This window comes from Monodon monoceros, unplaced genomic scaffold (genome assembly GCF_005190385.1).
Source record: "Monodon monoceros isolate NGI ecotype Baffin Bay Population unplaced genomic scaffold, NGI_Narwhal_1 Super_Scaffold_2, whole genome shotgun sequence".
NCBI lineage: Eukaryota > Metazoa > Chordata > Mammalia > Artiodactyla > Monodontidae > Monodon > Monodon monoceros.
The window spans coordinates 87,766,086-87,788,357 of record NW_021703776.1 but is presented as its reverse complement, the minus strand read 5'-3'; the positions used below and the strand labels follow the sequence as shown (position 1 = coordinate 87,788,357).

Genomic DNA, 22,272 nt, shown 5'->3' with positions numbered 1-22,272 from the left:
CACTGGCCATCTGCAGCCATTACTTGAAATGCGGCTGGCCTGAACTGAAATGTGTTAATGTGTGAAATACACATTGGATTTCAAAGACTTGGTATGAAAAAGGAATAGAAAGTTGTATTGATTACATGTAGAAATTATAATATTGTAGATATATTGGGTTAGATAAAAGGTATTAGTACAACTGATTTCCCTGTTCCTTTTTACTTTCTTGACATGGCTGCTAGAACATTTTGAATTACATTTGTTTCTCGAATTATATTTCCATTGGAGAGTGTTGTTCTATATGGACCTCATAGTTTGTTTCAAGCATTAAATCAATGAATACAATGAGAGCACCTAGCACAGTGCCTGGAGCAAAGTAAGCACCCAACAGCGATTCCTAACATTAGAAAGATCAGTGTTTCGCAAATGTTGTAGCCAAGTTTTCTTTTTTTCAAGCAACTTCCTCTAACAGATAAAAAAGCTCTTCTGATTGAAGCAAAGGGGTGTCCTTTCCAGCAGCTCATTCACCCTGGCACCACCTCCACAGCTTGGAAACCCACAGAGTGAAACCAACTTCAAATATCCCGCAAGTTTTAGCATTGTACGTCTATAATTTCAGAGAAGGCGAGGAAGTGGTATTGGACAAAATCAAGGTGTCTATGGCAGAACTTTAAAAATGGTCATGGATCTTAAAAGTTCTCACCACAAAAAAGAATAATTAAGTGATGCAATGAAGTTGGTCGCTCAAGCCATGGTGGTGATCATCTTGCAACAGAGAAGTGTATCAAATCGACACGCTGTACACCTCAAACTTACACAATGTTATATACCAAGTATATCTCAATAAAAATTAATTAATGCCAAAAGAATGATCTTGGAAAAACACTACCATTTTGCTTGAGAGGATCAAAGTGATTTGGTACCAGATCTAGACAGTCCAGAAATTGGGGTGTCACGAATGTGAATGAGGTCACCTGTGGGCCCCTGGATCATCACCTGCCTGCACAATACCCAGGCACCACGGCAGCTCTCTCCTGCTCCTCAAGGGCTAGCTGCAGGGAAGGGAACAAGTGACACTCAGCCCAGACACCACAATGACTCTGCTGTCCTGAAGGCAACTCTGGGCTCAGTCGGCCCCGGCGTCTACCAGGCAAGCCACCTGGCTCTTGCTGCAGCCCTCGCCCCTGGCGCTGGTGTGTGTGTGTGTGTGTGTGTGTGTGTGTGTGTGTACGGGGACAGCAGCCAGGTCTTTGCCGGGCTCTCTAACAAGTTCCGCAAGTCTGTTTGTTAAAGAAAAATTCCAGTGGGTGCATCCAACACATGGAACTCAAGTACAGAAATTATATTTATCCACCCCACTGCCAAGGAGATCACATGCCCCATGAGTCACTCCAGATGTGCTCAAAAACAGAGTCTCTCTGTGGAAGCCCAGTGCCCCAATCCCAGAGAGAGTAGGATTAACAGAGGTCCCGCTCCTGTCCTCCCCAGGAGGCAGCCCTTGCCTCTACCCTTCTGAGGCAGGAGAGGGCACCTCTGCAGGTCTGAAAAAGAAGGGGAGGTAAGAACGATATCGTCACACTGGGAGGACCAGTACGGGCATACCTGTAGCTCCTGGGGTCCCACTGGGTCTGAGGGCGATTTTTCACCTTTTTGGAGGAAAAGATGTGTTGGAAGACGTTGCTGCTTCTGCTGTTGTATTATGACGCTCAGGCCACTCTGTCGCACAGGTGGAGCAGGGGTGAGTTGCTTTTAATTTATTTGTTTGCTTGATGCTCGTTCTTCTTTCTTCGATACAATTAGGAAGCTGGGGGGAAGAATGGAGAGAGCAGGAAGAAATTAGAAGCCCTGCACCCTCCTTTTATCTCATCTCTGCCAATTGCTTTATGCCTCACGACATGCTAGAAGGTATTAGAAGGTGATGGGGGAAATGACACCAAAAAAATCAAAGTTGCTGAGGGAACTGGGTCGAGGGGGAGAATGCAGAAAGCATCCCTTTCTGACGGGCCAGAGGGAAGTCATCTTTGCTTCGTAGAATGTGGACAGACTCCCTTGAGTTCTCCCCAGGCTGCTGCAGCTGGGCAGGGCGTGTGGAGAGCAGGTGCTCGGGACTGATACTGACATGAAGGGACTGGGGGTGCTGACCGGCAAGAGGCCTGCTACCTGGAGGGAGTGGGGTGTCCACGTGGAGGGCTCCACGCTTCTTCCTGAGCAGCAGTGAACGCATCTTTCCAGCTGGAGAGAGCTGGTCCAGCAGCAGGAGAGGACGAGTAGCCCCTCAGCACCCTCGTGTCTGCCCGGCTGCTACCGCCCTGGCCAGCCTCCTCGGAAAGGAAGGAGCCCAGCAAGGCTGCTCCCCACGGCCGACTTCCTTGCTCTCGGGACACAGCTTCTCAGAGCCGGCCTGGCATCGTTTATGGCTCCCGTGGGCAGACACTGGCGGCACCTCCAGTCAATGAGGGTCTATCACTTAGGAAGCAAGGGACCAATAGTGCTGACTGCTCCACACTGATCTGAACTGAGATCTCTCCACTGCCTAAAGTCAACTGAGGTCTCTCTCCTGGAAAGAACTGGAAAAAGAAGTCAGGCTCACTGGTGTTTCCAGAGATCCAAAATAGGGTGACGACTGCACAGCAACAAAAGGATGAGCCCCCTGGTTCTCAACGAGAGTGTCAGGGAAGGAAGGGACAGCCAGCTGGGGCGCAGAGCAGATGTGAAACCGGGGAAAGAAAAAGCCAATGTACTTATTAGGGTTTTTATTCCCTCACACACGCATCTCCCTGCTCATCATGTGCACAAACTCTGGGGGCAACACTCGGAAGCACAGAGCAAAGAGACCTTGGCGCTGCGTTCTGCCACTTACCCCTGTGTGACACTGGGGGCCTTCCTTAACCTGCCTATTAAAAAAGGATGATAGTATCCACTCTTTAACGCACAGGCTGTTAGAAAGCCAAATGGGATGATTTGATTTGTTACAAGGCTTGTAAACACAACAGGCACATGATGAGCTAACCTGCAAGGAACTCAAAGATTTAAGTTCTGCCTCTAATTCGCTGTGTGATGTCTGGGAAGACTTAACCTCTCTGAGCTTTAGTGCATGAACAGGTAACATATTAACAGTAACAAAAACTGACCCTCACTGTGTTGTCATGTGAGGGTCATATTGAAAAATGTAAATAAAACGCTTTGTAAATGAGGAGCTACATAAACGTCAGCTATTACCTACCACTTAAAAAAGGAAAAAACTTCATTAAAGAAAGTCTGAGGTTCTCAACAGAAAACCTATCGGTTCTATAGCAACATCCTGAGAGCAGCTGCTCTGGCTGCACCCCTCCTCACTGGGGAGGGTCTGCCCCCCAATAATGATAACAATCTGTGTGAAGACACAAGGCCAACACAGCTGAAACAGAGGCCATGGTGAGGCAGCTGACGTTAAGTGCTGGATTAGCCGTTCATATCAGTGTTCGGGGCCAACAAATGATGCGGGGCCCTTCCAACCGTCATCAGAAGTCTTCCACGTAGTTGATTTTTTTTTTTTTTCGTTTTCAACATTTTTTTCTAATCGTAAAAGGAATACACAATTGCCCTTTTTTTATGACGGAATGCGAGACACACCCAGAGAAAAACCAATTTTTCCAAATGTATTGACTGTTCCTTTCACCTGCATCCTTACCCCAACCCTGCCCCCCACCCCAGTGCTAGGCCTAATTTAGAAGAATTCCCTCTGGAAACAGTCAGAGGGCGACTTCTCCCTACAAAACTCCTCCTCCATCCCCCCCAGCACCACCCCGTGCCTCCACGGGTAGAAGTGTGGAAATAAACCCAAAAGGAATACATCCTGCCGTCAGGACATCTTTTTTTTTCCTACCATTCTCCCAGCCTCTCCCTCGGCGCTCTCTAGGATTCCGCTCTGGGAGGCAGCACCCTGTGCCAGGATGGCTGCTCCAGCCCCACCGCCTTGATTAAGACCAAGGGACCCACCTGTGGTTAACGAGGCTGCTGGGAAGTGGACACACCTGGCCCAAGTCCCAGCCCCACCCAGGTCCTGCCGGCACACCGCCTGGGGGGGCTGCAGGGAACTAGCCAGTCTTAAAAAAAAAAATACACGTATTAATTCCTATAAGTATCTGATTTTTATTAAATACATATGTTATTTCTTTGACAAGCAGTTTCATAAGGAAGGGTGGCCCTGCAGTGGTGGAATGTATGTCATCTTCACGTGTCCAGTTTAGTGCTGTGCGTGTTTTCAGTCGTCAATTTCCGTGAAGGGAAGGGCCCCGGGTGGGTGTTTTCAGTAAGTGTCAACTGACTCACTGGTCCAGCATGACTAAGCGGCCACCTCATTCACTCCATGGTCACTGCCTTAGGAGGCGTTATTCTGACCACTAACAGGTAAGAAAGCTGGAAGATGGGGGAGAACTTAGCACTCCCCAGATCCCTCAGCCGGGAGCTTAGAGCTGGATCTCACTCCCCCAGCCCAGTCTGCAGAGGCAGAGTCTCAATGTCCTCACTCACGCCCCTCCATCCCTTCCAGGTGCTCACCCTGGGCAGTGGCACATTCTGGCCAAGGGAAGCCAACACACAGCAGCCCTTTCAGAAGCACTCCAGGGGACCCCAACACACGGGGCCAAGGTCCTGGCTACCTCAGAACATCACTGTGTTTCTGAAGGGCTGGCTCAGGAGCAAAAAAGTAAATGACGGGCTTCCCTGGTGGCGCAGTGGTTGAGAGTCTGCCTGCCGATGCAGGGGACACGGGTTCGTGCCCCGGTCCGGGAGGATCCCACATGCCGCGGAGCAACTAAGCCCGTGCGCCATGGCCGCTGAGCCTGCGCGTCCGGAGCCTGTGCTCCGCAACGGGAGAGGCCACAACAGTGAGAGGCCCGCGTACTGCAAAAAAAAAAAGTAAATGACATCAGTAGGATCTGGCAAAAGACTTTTTATAAATGAGAGCTTTTCCTTTCCACACCCACAGTCATTTCCATAGAGTTGCTTCAACTGATTCATTAAAAATATGGTTGTATTTTGGTATGATATGGTCTACAGTGTGAATCCTTTCCAATAAGCTCTTTGGTACAGATGCTGTGCACAGTTACATGGAAACCATGGTCAGCCTTAATATTGTTCTGTTTTTTTTAACCTATTTGGGAGATGGGAGGGAAGAAGAGATTTTTATCCCAGGTTATAAAAAGTCAAAGAGAAGATCAGGCTCAAAGCAAAAATAGGCTCTTCCATTTAGGGAGGCTTCTGCCTATACGTCTGGGCAAGAAAGCTTGAAGGAGGTAAGGCTTGGGGAGCAAGACAGGTGCAGGTGCAAGCCTTGACTGAGATAATTAAAAGTAGCTTCTCTGGGTATGAAGGGAACCCTTCTTTACAGTTGATGGGAATGTAAACTGGTGGAAGCACTACGGAGAACAGTATGGAGGTTCCTTAAAGAACTAAAAATAGAGTTACCATATGATCCAGCTATCCCACTCCTGGGCATATATCGGGAGAAAACCATAATTTGAAAAGTTACATGCAGTTCAATGTTCATAGCAGCACTATTCACAATAACCAAGACATGGAAGCAACCTAAATGTCTATTGACAGATGAATGGATAAAGATGTGGTACATATATACAATGGAATACTACTCAGCCATAAAGAAGAATGAAATAACGCCATTTGCAGCAACATGGATGGACCTAGAGATTATCATACTAAGTGAAGTAAGTCAGACAGAAAGACAAATATCATATGATATCATTTATATGTGGAATCTAAAGTATGACACAGATGAACTTATTTACAAAACAGAAACAGACTCACAGACAGAGAAAACAAACTTATGGTTACCAAAGGGGGAAAGGCATGGGAGAAGGATAAATTCGGAGTTTGGGATTAGCAGCTACAAACTACTATATATAAACTAGATAAACAACAAGGACCTACTGTACAGCACAGGGAACTATATTCAGTATCTTGTAATAACCTATAATGAAAAAGAATATATATGTGTAACTAAATATATGTGTGTGTGTGTGTATATACATATGTCTGGATCACTTTACTGTACACCAGAAACTAACATAACATTGTAAATCAACTATACTTCAATTAAAAAAAAAAAAAAATCGGTTTCTCCTAGACCCAAACAGGGGTTCCTCATAGATAAAGGGAGGGTGTGATGGAGACAGGAGACAACATCTACTTTCTGATAATTATCCAGGACCTGTAACTGCAAATTAGTTCCAGAATCACCCTGTTAAAAAGAGAAGGATTTGGTGAGGCACTCTGAAAACAATGGAGTTGAGTAACAAGGAGAGTTAATGTGTTTCTATGGGATTGTTTATTCATTCAACAGTCACCGGCAGGATTTTAGGCACTGGGAATACAGCATTAACAAAACAGACAAAATCACATGCCCTTGTGAGCTGACGTCCTAGTGAAAGGAAACAGACAATAAGCACATATAGAAATAAAATATCTGGTTCATTGGATGGCAATAAGGTTGGGACAGATTAGAGGATATAAAGGATCACAAGTTTAAATAGGAGAGTCAGGGAGGGTCTCACTGAGGAGGTGACTTGAGACCTGAAGGAAACACAGGAGTGAGCCATGCAGTCTCCAGGGAAAGAGTATTCCAGGCACATGGAACAGAAGTTCAAAGGCCCTGTGGCAGAGGCATGCTTGGTGAGCTCAAGCAACAGTGAGGAGGCCTGCAGCTAGAGGGGCATGAGCCAGAGGATAACAGCAGAAGAGTGCAGAGAGGTAGTAAGAGGTCAAGTCGCGCAGTACCTGGTGGCCATCTGAAGATCTTTGGCTTCTACTCTGAGGGAGATGGAAAGCCATAGAAGTTTCTGGGCAGAGAATTGACATCATCCAACCTGTGTTTTCACAGAATCGCTTTACTTGCTGTGTTAAGAATACAATGAGGTGGACTTCCCTGGCAGGTCCAGTGGTTAAGACTCTGCGCTTCCCCTGCCAGGGGCACGGGTTCAACCCCTGGCAGAGGAACTAAGATCCCACATGCCGCGTGGCGTGGCCAAAAAAAAAAAAAAAAAAAAGAATACAATGAGGAGGATGAAGTTGGCAGCCAAGGATGGAACCAGAGACACCGTTAGGAGAAATGGTCAAGGCTTGGACCAGGAGGCTAGCTGGGATGCGGTAAGAAGAAGCCAGGTTGCAGATCTTCTCCGAAGGTAGAGCCAGCAAGGTTTGCTGATTAGTGGGGTGTGAGGTGCGAAAGACAGAGAAAAGGCAAGGATGACTGACAACTCCCAGGTTTTGACCTGAGCAGCTACGAGAGATGGGAAGACAGCAGACAAAGCAGGAGGTGCGGAGCAGGTGTGATGGATGGCAGGCGTTGGGACTGGGTTGGAGATCAGGAGAGACAACTATTACGAATCCAAAAGGAGACTCTCCCGCAGGCAGCTGCATATCTAGAAGTCGGGCCCGGAAATACACAGCAGAACATCCGTACGAAGTCAGTGTGGCTAGTGAGAGGGGAGAGACCCAGGCTGCGGCCAGGAGTCGGCAAGGCGAGGAGACGGAGGGGAAGGAAGAGCGGCCAGCAAGGGGGGATTTTTTTTTAAAGAAGCAGCAGCAACGTGTTTTCATGCTGCCTTGAAAGATCGGTAGAGAGGGGAAAATTAATGATGTGGGAGAGAAAAGTGGAAAGGTGAGCGACAACTTTCTTGGAGACCTCGTGCACGCGGGGACAAGTTGGCTCGAGATAAGAGCAGGGACACAATAACAGAAGGGAAGTCAGAGGACCTGGGCACGAGGCCGGTAACTGGTTTGAGGAGAAAGGAGGAGGCGTGAAATCATCATCCATTTCACACTGAAATAGAGTGAGGGGAAGCAGGAAATACGGGTAATGGTCAGGCAGCATTTGGGGCCCCTCCTGAGAATAACGATCACGAATTTCAAGTGAGACCACTTAACCCAGGTGCAGGTGTGGAACAGGTAAAGAAATGGGGTGTGCTTTTGCCTAGTGACTGCAAAGGAACGAAGAGGGATCAAAGGAGACGAGGATTAGTGCAAGAGAATGATCATAGGGCTGTAGAAATTTGACCTTGTATATCACATTATCAATCAAAGGTAGAGATTTGTTTAAATACGTGTGATTCATTTAAGAGTATGTTTTATACAATATGCATTCATTCATTCCTAATTAACTACATGTATCCTTCCCGTGGTTACACACAACTGAAGAACGCCCAGTCTTGGGGCAGATGCACCTACAAAAAGATAGCGTGGTTCACCCTATTGGTGAGATTGGGGGTTTTTTGTTTGTATGTTTGTTTGTTGTTTTGTTTTGTTTTTAATTTTTATTGTATATTGGAGTATAGTTGATTAACAATGTTGTGTTAGTTTCAGGTATACAGGAAAGTGATTCAGTTATACCTATACATGCATCTATTCTTTTTCAAATTCTTTCCCCATTTAGGTTATTACAGAGTACTGAGCAGAGTTCCCTGTGCTATACAGTAGGTCCTTGTTGGTTATCTATTTTAAATACAGCAGTTGGGTTTTGAAGCCCTTGAGACCTGGATTTTAATCTCAGGCCTATTACAAACAAGTTGGGTGGCCAAGGGCAAGTTTCTTAGCCTCCAAGTTTCTTCATCTATAAAATGAGATGTGAATGTTTACCTCACAAGGTACATAAGGAAAGCACCAAGCATGCTGACTGACCCACAGTGAGCTCATAAGCTGTTAGGATGTCCGGGCTCCACATTTGAACAACTTTGGCCTGAGGTCCAAATGTGTCTCTCAATAGAAGACACGGACAGAACATGCTAAGACACATGAATCCCTGGATCCAGTTCCTGAACTAAATTAGTGCATGTGGCGTGAACTTTAGCAAGTAAATTTTTTGTTCCATGCGGGTTGGTCCAGTGTTTCACAATGTCCCCTGAAGGCTCATGAGTCCGGGGGCTCGGGGAGGAGGGGCTGGCCCCCCTGCCCGAGGCTGGCCGGCGCAGCAGACCTTCATGCAAGGCCATGGGGGAGTCTCTGGAGTCCCCTGATCACACCGAGTGGTCCTTGTGGTCATGTTCACAACCTGAAGAAACAGCCGGAGCGTGGGCTGGGTGTGGAGCGTTAAGTGAAAAAGGAAGAAACAAATCGGCCTAGTTTTACACCAGGCAGAAGACACACAAAGTCAGTGATCTTAACAACACTGTCCCAGCAGCCTTCCTGCCCAAGGCTCCACACTCAGGTGGTGCCCAAGAGGGAGTGGGATGCTTCTGCCAGTCCCTGGCCTCCCCACCCCGTTCGCCTCTCTCCCTTCTCCCTCCGAGAGGGTGCAGCTGCTAACAGCCGTCCAGCGGGAGGATTCGGGCCTCAGAACTACCAGCCTCACGGACTGGGCTGCCCAAAGCCGCTTATAATCGCTCACAGCGAGGACGGAGTCGAACTTAAAATGACCTCATAAATTTGGGAGATGGGGCAGAAGGGAAAGGAAGGAAAACCAGCAAAGCCTGAATTGGAGAGTCTCCAGGGATGCTCTGTTTTGTTGTTTTAATACCTAGTTTATTTTTAAAATCATTCCAAAATATATATTGAGACTGCACTCAGTATATATATTGAGCTCTATGCAGACACTGAGGTCAGAAGCATAAAATTCATTCCCTCCCAGGAGCCAGCAATAGACGGCAAGATGTGAAATGTATAGAAAGGATGCAAGAAGAAGATAAAAAGAGAATTAAGGAGATGGAGAAGGAACACAGCAGTGTACGGTGGGGTCCCAGGGAAAGGCTTCCTAGGGGCACAGGGCCGTTCTTCTAACGACGTGGGAGCCGGTCTGGTTTAAAGGTCTGCGTGTGTACCTCTTGGAGTTGGTCAGCTCTTGGTCGGGTCATTTGCATTCTGGCAGGGTCCGGCCTCTGTCATTATGGACAAGGACATCTGGAGTGGCTAGTCGTTTAACTTCTTACCTGAATGTTTCGACGTGGGCAAGACACAGCTTATCTCTCGCCCACCACCGGCAGCATCTCCAGTGGGGATGAATCCAGGTCTCCAGACCTAGCCTCACGCACAGGAAGTCAGACACGGGCAGCTGCCGAGACGCCTGCCCTAGAGCTGGCTGCACATCACAGCCCAGAGGGCCATAAAAGCCCCTCCCACACACACACACCGTCAAAGCAGCCACAGCAACGTGAGGGGTACCCGTGGAAGGTGGGAAGAAGGGGGAAGGGGTCCATCTGTGAGACTCCGGTGCTCCCCACATATACTTTCTGAAGCAATGATCAGCCCTAGTCCAGAGGCTGAATTGTTTTTTAACAATCTTCCCCAAACTGTGTTATTATTTTAAAAATTATGAGAACAAGGCCTCCTAGAAGCAACATTTCCATTATTAAGCCCAGCTTTGCATCAGGAAGTATTTTCTTCCCAACTCTTGAGAACTAGGGGTCCACCAGGGGTGTGCATGTTAAAGGAAGTAGCTGTTCGCAGAGAAGCAATTGAGTGAAGAGCGTGTAGGTCTGGCCTTGAATAACTTCCCGGGAGGCAGCAGAAAGGGCCCTGTGCCAGGACCTTGTTCCCTCCTATCCCCTTCACCTGCTGCAGTGTGAATATTTTTAAAGGGAACAATACCTTTCACTTCACAATAACAGAGAAGACATAAAGGAGTTGCTTGAAAAGGGGTTTCATGGTAAGAAGGAATAGGCCGCATCTTGGTCCAGGACCAGTTCTGGTCCTAGTGTCACCTCCCACCAAGGAGAAAGTAGGGTCAAAGTACACCGCCACTCTCTTGTCTCCAAGAACACGAGGGCCTTGGTCTCTTCAGATGCCCCTATAAGGCCTCATCGGATGGGAATGAGCTCTGAATTCTAGCCGGGCACCAGCTGCTTGGCGGTGGGTCTGGGTAACCCAGTGGTTATGGACACTGCCTGCCCGTTGTAACACCAGGGAGCTGTCGGAAGTCCCGATGCCTACATCCACCCCAGAGATGCCCATGAACTGGCCTGGGAGGCAGCCTTGGGTGTGTAGGTTTATAAAGCTCCCAGGTGATTCTAATGCACAGTCAAGGCTGAGAAGCATTGTGCTAAATTGGGAGTATCCACTCAGCAGGAACAGCTCCTTCTACACAGGCTTGGGTCAAGCACCTTCTGACTGGCAACCTAGGCTGCCATTAGAAGTACCTAGGAAGCTTTCAGAAAGTTTACTGTCTCAATCACATCCTAGTCACTTAAATCAGAACTACTGGAGCTGGACCCACACACCCTGGGTGACTCTAATGTATGGTCAAGGTTGTGAACCTGTGGAGTAGGAAGGAGATGCCTCGCCCTCCTGAGCTCCACCTGAGACCAGAGGCAGAGGCTGTGAGTGAGCAGAGGCTAAGGCCTTCTCAAGTCCTAAAATCTATGATTCTGTGGGAAATGGGCACTTTTCTGGCAAAGAGAACAAATCCTGCTAAAATTCTGGGCCAGGAACTATTGCTCTGGAGTTTGTAGGCTCCATCCCCCAAGATGGTCTGCAGAAGCAGGGCTACCCCTCTGCCCGTCAAGGCCCCCATCGATGCAGGGATGCGGTCTGCCAACAACTGCACCTTGTGTGCACCCTGGAAACCTGCCAGGCTATGCTGCACAGGCATAAACATGAAAGCACATTGGTCCAAGCCCCTGAGGAACTTGTGGGCTAGATAATAAACGGATTACAGAGAAAGCAATATTACAGCCAACCAGCTTTTCCAGGAGGTGGGAGATTCCTACCAGTGTCCTTTACGTTGAAGATGTTTCATTCTTATCACTTCTAATAGAAATCCTTGCTTATGCAGTTCCCTTCTTCAACACAGTACTCTGGACATCACTGGACACTATCTTGATGGCCCAAGGGCGCCATTATCAAGAAGCAGAGCTGTCATGTATGGTTACGTAAACTGTGCTTTGCACAACTTCCGGGGGCCCTACTTACCTCGAGGTCTCACCAATTTTTACAGTTATTGCCCAGTTTTCTGGTAAATCACAACCAAGTGTCTTAAAGAAGCAGCCCCTTTTTCTCGCAGCTCCACCACCACGTGGAGTCAGTCGCTTTCAAGACTGGACGGCTAACCTTGGGGTTCACCCACGGGAGAAGCCAGTGCACGCTGCAGCCTGGCGAGCTCACTCTTTTTTCTTTCAGCCGTGCTCTTCCCTGCCGCCCACCGGCCAAAGAGATCCTCGTCGGTGCCCTTGAACCCCGTCCTGCAGAGCTCCCTGGAGGAAGTAGAGCTGCTCTATGAGGTAGGCAGAGGGGAGAGTGGGCCACTCAAGTAACTCAAAAGGCATTGCTCCTTCTCTATATTTTTTGGAGAAGTGACCTGAGCCCCTGAAAATGAGTGACCTCTGTTGCCCGGGGAACTGGCCTAGACTTGTGTGTGGAGGTAGCGAATCCTGCCCATCCCAGAGGAAAGTGTTCTTCGCACCCCCTTCTCCTTTCCCGCATGCTGTCCCAGGGAAGGTTGGCATTAGGGGTTTAGTCGAGGCAAAATTAGAGATTTAGGCTTGGCCCAGAGGCGCCTCTACCTGCACCCAAGCAACAGAGCGGGGCAATATTCCCCAGCCAGAGCTTTAAGCCAGGACTCACCAGCAGTGCCCAGGCAATGCCAAACCTATTGTCTGAGTGGAGTTGTGTCTCAGTAACCTCATACTGTGACAGCCCCATTTTTGAATCTGGGGCCACCCCAAAGGCTCTCTCCCTCTGCCTCTCATACCTCTGGCACCAAGACGCCACTTCTCCTCCAAACCACAGGTAAATTTACCCAAGGCCGCTTGGTTTGGTTCAGTGAAAAAATTCCAGGTTCAAGACCTAAGCTTTAGTTCTGGTTCTGCCGCCCATCAGCTATGTAACCTTGCATAAGCCACCATTTCTCCCTGGGCCTGAATCTCCTCAGCTGTTAAATGAGGGACTCCAAAGATCGCCAAAGTTCCCCTCCTGTCTGGACGCCCTCTGACATCCTGCATGTACTAGAACTGTCTGACTAAAAAGGAGATAGCCTGCCATGGTCAAGCAGCTGAGCCAGGCAGAAGATTTCAAATCCTGCCTCGGGGAACAAACTGGAAAATGCATAGCCTCTGCCAGGTCATGAATATGGGAGTCAGAGCAAGAGACCTGTTTTAGGAAGATAACAGACAGTAGCATGCAGGATGGATTAGAGCCGGGGGAAGCCGGAGACAGAGGGGAGGGTTAGGACTCAGTCTAAATTGTACTGGTTAGGTTCCTGATATGAGCCTGGCACTGAGCAGGGGGTGCCTATGACAGACCTCACCCCTACTCTTAAAGAACAGTCAAGAAATGAGGACAAATCTCTGTAGCACACTTAATTCCTAGCACAATTCTCTGCATCCTTCTAATTCCCAGCTTCTGATTTTAAATTATCCAAAATAGTCAGTCTGCGCTTTAGAAGATCTTTGGTGGGTGGGAGGGAGGAAGGAGAGAAGGGGGTGATTCGGGACACTAGAAACAACAAAGTGTTCCTTAACAGTGGCTTTGTACCAGGCACAGTGATAGATGTCACTCATATTTGTCTTATTTACTCCTCACAATATCCCAGTGAAGTATTGCTGTTATTAATCATTCCACAGAGGAAGAAAAGGAGGCTGAGAGAAGTTAGGTGACTCATCCGAGGTTACACAGGTAGTGGGAAAGTCAGGACTGGGACCCAGGTCTCTTGATTCCAAAGCTCTCTGCAAGCCACCTCCCTACATGAACGCACGTGATCATGAATCCAGTGATGTCCTCAACAACGAATGCCTCATGCTTTTCCACACCCCATGTTTCCCCCCAGTTCCTTCTGGCTGAACTTGAGATCAGCCCTGACCTGAAGATCTCCATCAAGGACGAGGAGCTCTCCTCCCTGCGGAAGGCCTCTGACTTCCGCGCCATCTGCAATGATGTGATCCCCAAGAGCATCCCAGACATCCGGCGGCTGAGCGCCAGCCTCTCCAACCACCCAGGCATCCTCAAGAAAGAGGACTTCGAAAGGACAGCGCTGACCCTGGCCTACACAGCCTATCGCACAGCCTCGTCCCAAGGGCATCAGAAGGATATCTGGGCCCAGTCCCTCCTTAGCCTTTTCCATGCCTTGAGGCATGACTTAATGCGGTCCTCATGTCCCAGAGCATCTCCCTGAGAGACTGGCTGGCACCAGGACCAGGGAGCAGGGACCAGCACACAGTAAACCAGAAATTCTTCATTCTCTACTCCATTTACAGAGACCAGCCACAAAACACATACCACCAACTCAGAGCAGCAAAGATAAAACAAGAAACACCGATGCTCTTTGCCCCTTGTAACTTCTTGACAAGCATAAGACTGTGAGTCATATCATAATGTGACCTGGGCTGGAAAAAAGGGCTGGAATGGTAATTCAAGATGCCTCCAGAGGCTGAATGTTTTGCCTGGTGAATTGCAGGAGTCTAAGATATGCTTTAACATTGAGTGACTGTAACACAGACACCCAAGAGTGAGGACAGAGCCAGGAGAGACATAACAGAAGTCTGGGCATGGTGGGAAAGTGGGGGACAGATTTCTTTGGTCCTAAGAGATCAGGGTGCTGGATTGAATGAACACCTTTCCAAAGTTCTGTAGTAAGATATAAAGAAACTAGAGCTATAGCCAAATAAATACATTGTTAACCAAGGATATACTTCTCAACTTTTCCAAAAGTCCCCAAAAAGAATCAGTCAGAAAATCAGTTATGACCTATATATCTAGACTCTTCTTTCCTGAAGGCTGGTCTAATGTAGAGGAGAAACATGAAGGGGGCCAACAGAAATGCTACTGTCATGCCTTGCCTTTTGAACAGAGAAACCAAGCTAATGCAGAGAGGGTCATCCTAACGAAAGAGGTGGCACCAGTGCCACGGCCTGCCTATCCTAATGCTAAAATTATTGAGCATCATCAGAGAATTAAGTGCTCCAAACAAAAATGATTTTCAGATGACAGAATTTTACCCTTTCAAATGCCAAAACTTTCATTTTAGCAATATTGACTGGATATATATGAAAGCCAGTAAGGTTGAATTTAGTATCTCGGAAACATTCTAATGAAGGAGTTAGATGAGATCATCTCTAAGATTCCTCTACTTCTGAAATGTTCACAAGCATTTAACTAACTGTGAGATATTACAGGGAGGACACCTGGACCTGAGATGTCTCTGCTGGACTGTTTGTATCAACCCTGAAAGGTCCCAGGCTTTCTTTTCTTTTTTTTTTTTTTTTTGCGCTACGCGGGCCTCTCACTGTTGTGGCCTCTCCCGTTGCAGAGCACAGGCTCTGGACGCGCAGGCTCAGTGGCCATGGCTCACGGGCCCAGCCGCCCCGCGGCATGTGGGATCTTCCCGGACCGGGGCACGAACCCGCGTCCACTGCATCGGCAGGCAGACTGTCAACCACTGCGCCACCAGGGAAGCCCAGTCCCAGGCTTTCTTAACTCTGAATCTGGTGTGAGTTTTTCTGTTGCCTTCCTCACTGTCAGGCGATAAAAGTAGCATTTTCTTTGCTACCAACATAACTCGCCCTTTGCAATTTGTTCTTTCTTACTGGGCATCGCCTGAAAAATAAGATAGCAAGTCTTGTTATAATTCCACATTAAATAAGAGTTAATAGATGAAGGTCCCTGCTAGGAGTAAAGCACCTGGGTCCTAATAAAGATTCCTCACCAGCTCAGAGACCTTTCCAGCTTCTCCGAGGTTTACAGCTGGGTTCTGGAGGCTAAAGCTGCAGGAAGTCTGATCTTTGAATAAACAAGGATTCACTGGGCTAAATTTTTTATTCTGAAATGGGTATTTAACAATTGTCACTGAATGAAGACGAAAGCTGGTCTGGACTTCTTTAGAATCTTTGAATAAGTGAGCCTCGCCTAGCAGCGCACGCTGCATGATCTTTTGTAGTAACACCAGGATGCAGGAGCAAGGTGTTTATCATCAGAGAAAAATCCCACTTTGCATCCCGATGTCCTCAGGCTCAGAGGACTAATCATCCTCTCTGGTTCTCACTCCCTGTGGCTATATTGCTCTTTTACCTCCCTCAAATACAGACTCTGATATATGCTTTTGTGTTCGATTTTTCTCTTTCTAAGATTGCACGTTCTCTTTCATGCAGTCACTCCACTTGCCTCTTTCTTTTCATTGCACTTGGTGTCTCTGCTGTTCTGTCTTTGGGTCCGGTTCTGATTATCTTTATATCCATTCCTCAAGGCATCTCCCAGTTTCTCCTGCTTGACCTCTCGCTGCCTCTTCTTGCCCGTACTCTGTTGCTCACTGTCTCCTTTGGGGATCACTGTCTGATTAAAACAAAGTCAAGACAGAGGTACAGACAAGTTTGGGATTGCCCAGAAAGCAGATAAGCCTCACGGCCTACCTTCAGTATTTGTGCTTTTCCTGGATGTGGGCTGGAGAGGGGGTCAGCAAGGCCTCAATCCTTAGACACTGGGCAATACTCTAACAGTCAGAGTCCTGCATACACCCTGGCGCTCCACCCCTATCAGAATGGATCTGAGAGCTTTCTTCTAGGCAGCAGGAGGAAAGACCCACCCTTGTCGTCCCTGCCTACCATGTTAGGATACACATGCTCCCAGGGGTAGGAGATCCGTGAATGGGAGGGTGGTTCCCAGGACCAGTGATAGCAATGGTAGTTCATTCACCCTGCCACAAAAAATTAAAGGCACTTTTGTACTGATAAATTGGGTCCATACTTAGGTGGCAAGCAACTGAAAAAATAAAAGAAAGAAGAAGGGCACAACCTTTTTAAAGACAAATGAAAATTTCATGTTTAGTAACTAGATACTTCAACACTATTTTAGGCTGAATACAAATGAATTGTTTACCCACAAAAAGTTTTATAGCACTGACTTCATTTACAAGCAAAATCAAACATTCTCCTCACCACCACCACCCCAAAACCCGACTCTTTGCCCAGTGAGCAGTGAGGGAGTAGCCTGGACAGCAACGGACTCTCCCATTTTGCCTCATTAATGCCGCACCGTACACACCACCATCACAACCCAGTCACATTTTGTCATATTTACTCAAAGAATAATTCAGAGTGTGACATAGTAGTGGAAGCTTGCCTGTGACTCAGTGGAACCCTTCTGCCATTTCTAGACTGCCGGGAAATTTTAGGATCTAAAAATTCTGGAAGTTTCCTCTATAGTCGGCATTCTCATGGCTACCTCTGGTGTCACTCAAGAGACATTGAAAAACATCTATATGCTGAAACCTTCATAAAGGAGAATCACGTAAGTGGTAAATCACATAAGTGGTAAAGGCCAGAGCACTGGCCTAAAATCAAATGCTTGTTAAATGACTTTACATGGTGCCCCTGACTTTCCTAACCCATTTTAATATCTTTCATTTTTTTATTGTGGTTAAAAAACACATCATATGAAAGTTACCATCCGAACCATTTCTAAGTGTACGGTACAGTAATGTTAACTACATGTACGCTGTTGTGTGACAGAGCTCCAGAACTTTTTCATCTTGCAAAAACGATACCTATGAAACCACAACTCCGCTTTTCCCTCTCCCCCCAGCCCCTGGCAACTACCATTCGACTTTCTGTTTCTAAGTGTTTGACTACTTTTGATACCTCATATAGGTGGAATCTGTCTTACATTTCTTAAGCAATGTATAAAATTTCCTTAGGAAAATGTTTTCTTTATCTAAAAAGTAGATAGAGTCCTGAAGGAGAACTACTGGTCTTACTATGTCACTCACATAGTTTTATTTAACAAATATTCACTTATGGTGTAATTAAAATGTCATGATTGAGTTTCCAGGCTTAATGGAATCTTTATTATCTCATACTATCTCACCAAGGAATTTGAAGTGGCTCATGGGTTTAACAGAGAATGTTGACTTCCACAGCTGTTTACTTGTACCCTGACTCTTTAATATTTGCCACCAAAACATCACACATGTGTTTTTGCCCATTCTGAGTTTCCAAATCATCACAAAATGAGGCCTGAATGTAGTAAATACAGTAGCCAGTCTTTAAAATGCACTTAAAGAGATGAGTCATTGTAGCGCATCCTACAATGGCAAGAAAATTTCAAACTGGGTCGTCCACAGTTGCTCCTGCTTTAGAGGTCAAGAAGAACTGGTTTTCTAGAGTCACCTTTTTGGAGTCACTTTGCCTTTAGCCTGGGGATTATTTCCGACTGGCATAGCTGCAGACCCTAGAATGCCATTCCTTGCGTTCTGTGAATTCAAGCGAACGTGAATTTCATAACCCTTGACTCTGCTCAGCATCTCTCAGATGAAGGCAATGCTGCCAAGGACCACCAAATATAAAAGTTTGGGGGCTTTCTCTCTCTCTCTCTCTCTCTTTTTTCTTTCTTCCTTGCCCCATATCCACATGACTTTTCAGAGAAAAGAGAATGCTTCTCCTCACCTGTAAGCAGCAGAAATTCCAGCGTCCAAGGGCTGCAAAGGCCCTATTCCTGCACCCAACCATTTTTTTCCTGCCCTCCCACCTCCTCCCTGCACACCAGCCAAAGGAAGCCTCCTGCTTCTTTTTTGGTAAAGAGCCTCAGAGAGGGACATTGGAACACCTACTCCAGCCAGAAAGACCACAGATGTCTGGGCTCCAAGGGCCTCTCAAATGAGACTGGCATCTAGATTTTTCCAGAGAGGCAGTACCCTTCCCATTCTCCCTAAAAGGGTCTGTGGTCTTTCTGACAGGCTAACACCCTCTGTTGACTCATGCTTTGTATTCACCCGGGTGCTGAAGCAAACAACTTTGCCACCAGGGAAATCTAAAAGACTTAATATTCTATACTCTGGGGTAAAGTTCTCCAGGATTAATATTTCATTTTCTCCCTGCCACCAGACATTTCATCTTCCTAAGGACTAGGTCAGCAAGTGGCCCTCCCAGAGAAAACTCAGGGTCCTATGCTTTGCAACGTTAAAGCAGTGCTTGAGGAAGTGGGGTTCTGTTTACGGTGATGGTCATCACTCCAGCCCCTAGGATGTTTGAGAAACAAAAATAAGCTTTGCACATTGCTTAGGTTCTGCAGAATCAGCAGGCCCCTGCTGGGACCAATCCTGAACTGCCTTTGGAAGAGATACTGACTCATTCTTTCCAACGTGCTGATTGGCTGTGAGGAATGGGCGTGGCTACTGCCTCTGTCCTGCGTCCCATAGGTGAAGGAAAGTTAAGGTGGGCCTCCAGCAAGAGTTTGTCCCGTGACAAAAAGGAATGTCTTGGGGACTTTTTTTTTTCTGCTTTGGAGGCCCAGGCTCAAGGCAAATTATAATGGGAAACCAATTAGAAGGAGAGCAATTTGAACAGAGTTAAAGTGCCAGGCCCTGGGAGGAGAGACCAGCCCTATTTGAAGTCTCCATGGTCTGCTGACAAACTCGGGGGTTTGTTTTAAGGGAAGAGGGGGAACTAGATTTTTTAAGGAAAGGGGGTACAGCCAGCACAGGTAGAGAGCGAAAGTGGTACTGCCCAAAACAGGCCATCCGAGAGAGGAAAAATGTTGGAGGGCACAATAGACGGCAGCCAGACAGCTGCAGCAGAGGTGTAATCTTGATTGATTAAGGGGGCCTTTGCTGAGCTTTGGAATGAAGTTACTCCATTACTGATCAAGCAAAGAGAGAGCCATTATGCCCCCGTTTAGCATCCTTTCCCGCTTCCTTTTTGCTGGGCATAAAACTATGCTCACCAATCCCACCTAAAACCGAAGGCGAGGAGGCCGGCCTTTGTTGCAAACAGAGGCTCTACCTGCCCTCCTGTTCTGCTCTTAAGACGAGAGAGGACTCTTGGAAGCCGAGAAAGGTTGAAGGAGTGTTTCTGGAGGGAGGCGAGCGTCGCCAGCAGCACAGGCACTTGGCAGGCGCGGGCTCCAAGGGGAGGAGGTCCAGGATGGGCTTGCTGAAGGGCCTCCACCGAGCCAGGAAGCTGCTACTCGTCATCTTCGTGCCGCTCCTGCTGCTGCCTCTGCCCATGCTTCACCCCAGCAGCGTGAGTACCAGCCGGTCCCCTCCTGGGGCCAGGGGGTCAGGTGGGAGGTCAGAGGGGAGGTCGGTGGAGGGAGTGGGGTGCTCGTGCAGCGCCTCAGCATTCTTCTGTTGGTGTAAAGAAATGGAAATGCTTTCCTGGAGGAGGCTAACATACTTTCTGCCTAAAAACCGCCATTTTCATCCCTTCACCCCATTCCCAGTCCCCCAGCCCCACGGCCCCTGGCCAGGACTGAGATAAGAGGAAGGGCCGATGGCTGGAGTGGCTGATCTGTGTGACACAGAGCAGTGGGCCAGCCTGCTCGGGGGCAGGGGCCAGGCGGACACCCGATAAAGAGAAGGGCGGTCTGGAGAGCCGGTATTTGCCAGGAGTCAACATGTGACCGTCCATATGGGAGAGCAACTGGACATGCAGGAAGACCTCCCAGATGGGGGAGGGAGGGGACTGTGGACCCCAGCCTGAGGTGCACTGCGGTGGGGTCCCCGGCCGGGCTCTTGTGCATCTAGCCAGGGTCTGTGGGTGACTACGGTGGGCTCTGATAACCAGGATTTGAAACTCTTAATCCCTCAAGTTCCTTCTGAACTTTAAGTTGAAAGCGCAGCTTGGCAGCCTGCCCTGGTCCCATGCATGTGGCCCTTTGATTATTTGTATCCTCTGTGTTTTCTTCTCTGTGCTCTTGATGGAGAGACAGCAAATGACTCGATAAAACAGAATAAGAGCCCCCAACTCTAGACTGTGGCCCAATTTTTTGTCCAGGTTTGTGTGAGCAGAAGAGCCTGGGCTCTGCTTCTGAGACCGTCATTTGCCTTCCTTGCCTTCCTCCAGCTCCTTTTCTCCCTGCCCCCCCCCCTTCCTCCCAGTGGCTTTACCCCTTACCCTAGCTGGCACTACCCTTGAGACTTTAGGAAAAATAAGCTAAGAAAGGTTAATCTTGTTTGTGGGAGGGGAAGGGTGTCTTCCACTCAGCTCCCAGAGTAACTTCGTAACCAAGATTAAATTACACAGTTAAAGGGGATTAGAATGGTTTCTTAAAAACAAACTGGTTTAAGTCTTTAGTAGAATAAAAACTCAGAGCACCAGGGAGCTGCTGATGAAAACCGGGCTGGGATTAGCGGACAGTGATTGGTGCTGGACGGTTTCCCGGCGTGTACACACACTAGTCCGTTTCCGGTTTTGTCCCAGTAGGCTGATTTTCTTTCCTTTTCATGTTTTTGTTTTGTTTTGTTTTACTCGGTGTCAGATGGGTTAAGGGAATGCCAACCAAGTGGCACCTGCTCTTCTCATTAGCAGCATCAGGCACCCCCCGCCCCGTGTCCCCTGAGTCAGCCCCATCTCTGGTGACCATGAGTCTGGGGGGTAGTGCTGCCATTTAATTCTGGGAGCCTGTCTTGGAGCTTCTCAGTTACCAATGACTAGTGAGAAGTATCCACATGAAGAAGAAAACAAAATAACAAATTACTGAAGTAGACAAAAAAAATCTATAAATGTGACAGAAGAGGGATGTTGTGGGAAAAAAAGAAAAGAGGAGAGACAAGGGAGGAAAGGCAAACCTCTGCTCTGTTGAGGTCTATCAAAATTCTTGAATAGGTTTTTAAAGATGGACTCACTGAGAGCAAGAGACCTTGCCATTTCTTGACCTAGCGCCTTCTGTCCAACTGAGCTTCTCCTTAGGGCGGGGTTTCTCAACAGCCACACTAGTTACATTTGGGGGTGGGGGGAGAGAGTTCTCTGTTGTGATGGGAGGGCCGTGCTGTGCTGTGCACTGTAGCATGGTTAGCAGCATCCCTGGTCTCTACCCATCAGGTGCCAGCAGCACACAGGCACCCCCTGCAATTGTGACAGCCAAAAATGCTTCCAGATATTACCAAATATTCCCTGGGGGGCAAACTTGGCTCCAGTTGAGAACCAGTGCCTTAAGAAAAGAGAAATATGCTACCTCAGAGCTTCCCAGTCTGTGCTCATGGGTAGCCCTCGGGACAGCTAGATGGAGCCTGGGTGGCCAAAGCCCTCAGACCTGGATGCAGCCTGCTCACCACTCGCCCCAGTGTGCCCTGCAAAGATGATTCCTCCGTGTGTCCCAGTGTCAGTAAGACGCTTCTTCTCCTTCCTCTGCAATGACGCAGAAGCACCTTGAGGTCACAGTAGGCACAAACCACCACGGGGACTGGCTCTCATCTATTCGGCCCCCTTGCATCACACTTAGATTCTGATATTTAATCCTTAAGATCCCTAAATAGCCTTGTTTGCTCTGGGCTGGAACTGAGAGAAGTGATCTGGGCAAGAGCTCCTGGCCTGCAGTTCTGATGCTTCTTCAAAGTGACAAGCTGCAGCCGCATTTTAGGAAGGATTAGTATGACCTCTCATT

General features: G+C 47.9%; 2 protein-coding genes across 2 annotated transcripts in view; both read left to right on the top strand.

Annotated features, from left to right (window-relative positions):
• The first annotated feature begins 1,593 nt into the window (after positions 1-1,593).
• Positions 1,594-14,580, top strand: FAM180A (family with sequence similarity 180 member A). The gene is made up of 3 exons (XM_029232967.1): positions 1,594-1,720; positions 12,085-12,185; positions 13,730-14,580. The coding sequence occupies exons 1-3, from the start codon at positions 1,645-1,647 to the stop codon at positions 14,072-14,074; spliced, it is 522 nt and encodes a 173-aa protein (XP_029088800.1). The 5' UTR covers positions 1,594-1,644; the 3' UTR covers positions 14,075-14,580.
• Positions 14,581-19,811: 5,231 nt separating this feature from the next.
• The window catches only part of SLC13A4 (solute carrier family 13 member 4), a 39,044-nt gene continuing 36,583 nt past the window's right edge, over positions 19,812-22,272 (top strand). Inside the window, exon 1 of the mRNA XM_029234238.1 lies at positions 19,812-19,910. Within this exon, the coding sequence (XP_029090071.1) occupies positions 19,812-19,910 (99 nt within the window). The remainder of the gene's footprint in view (positions 19,911-22,272) is intronic.

Coding starts and splice junctions, on each gene's coding strand:
- FAM180A (XM_029232967.1), top strand. CDS start 1,645: ATGTGTTGGAAGACGTTGCTGCTTCTGCTGTTGTATTATGACGCTCAG. Junction 1,721..12,084: donor GTCGCACAGGTGGAGCAGGG/GTGAGTTGCTTT, acceptor TTTTTCTTTCAG/CCGTGCTCTTCCCTGCCGCC. Junction 12,186..13,729: donor AAGTAGAGCTGCTCTATGAG/GTAGGCAGAGGG, acceptor GTTTCCCCCCAG/TTCCTTCTGGCTGAACTTGA.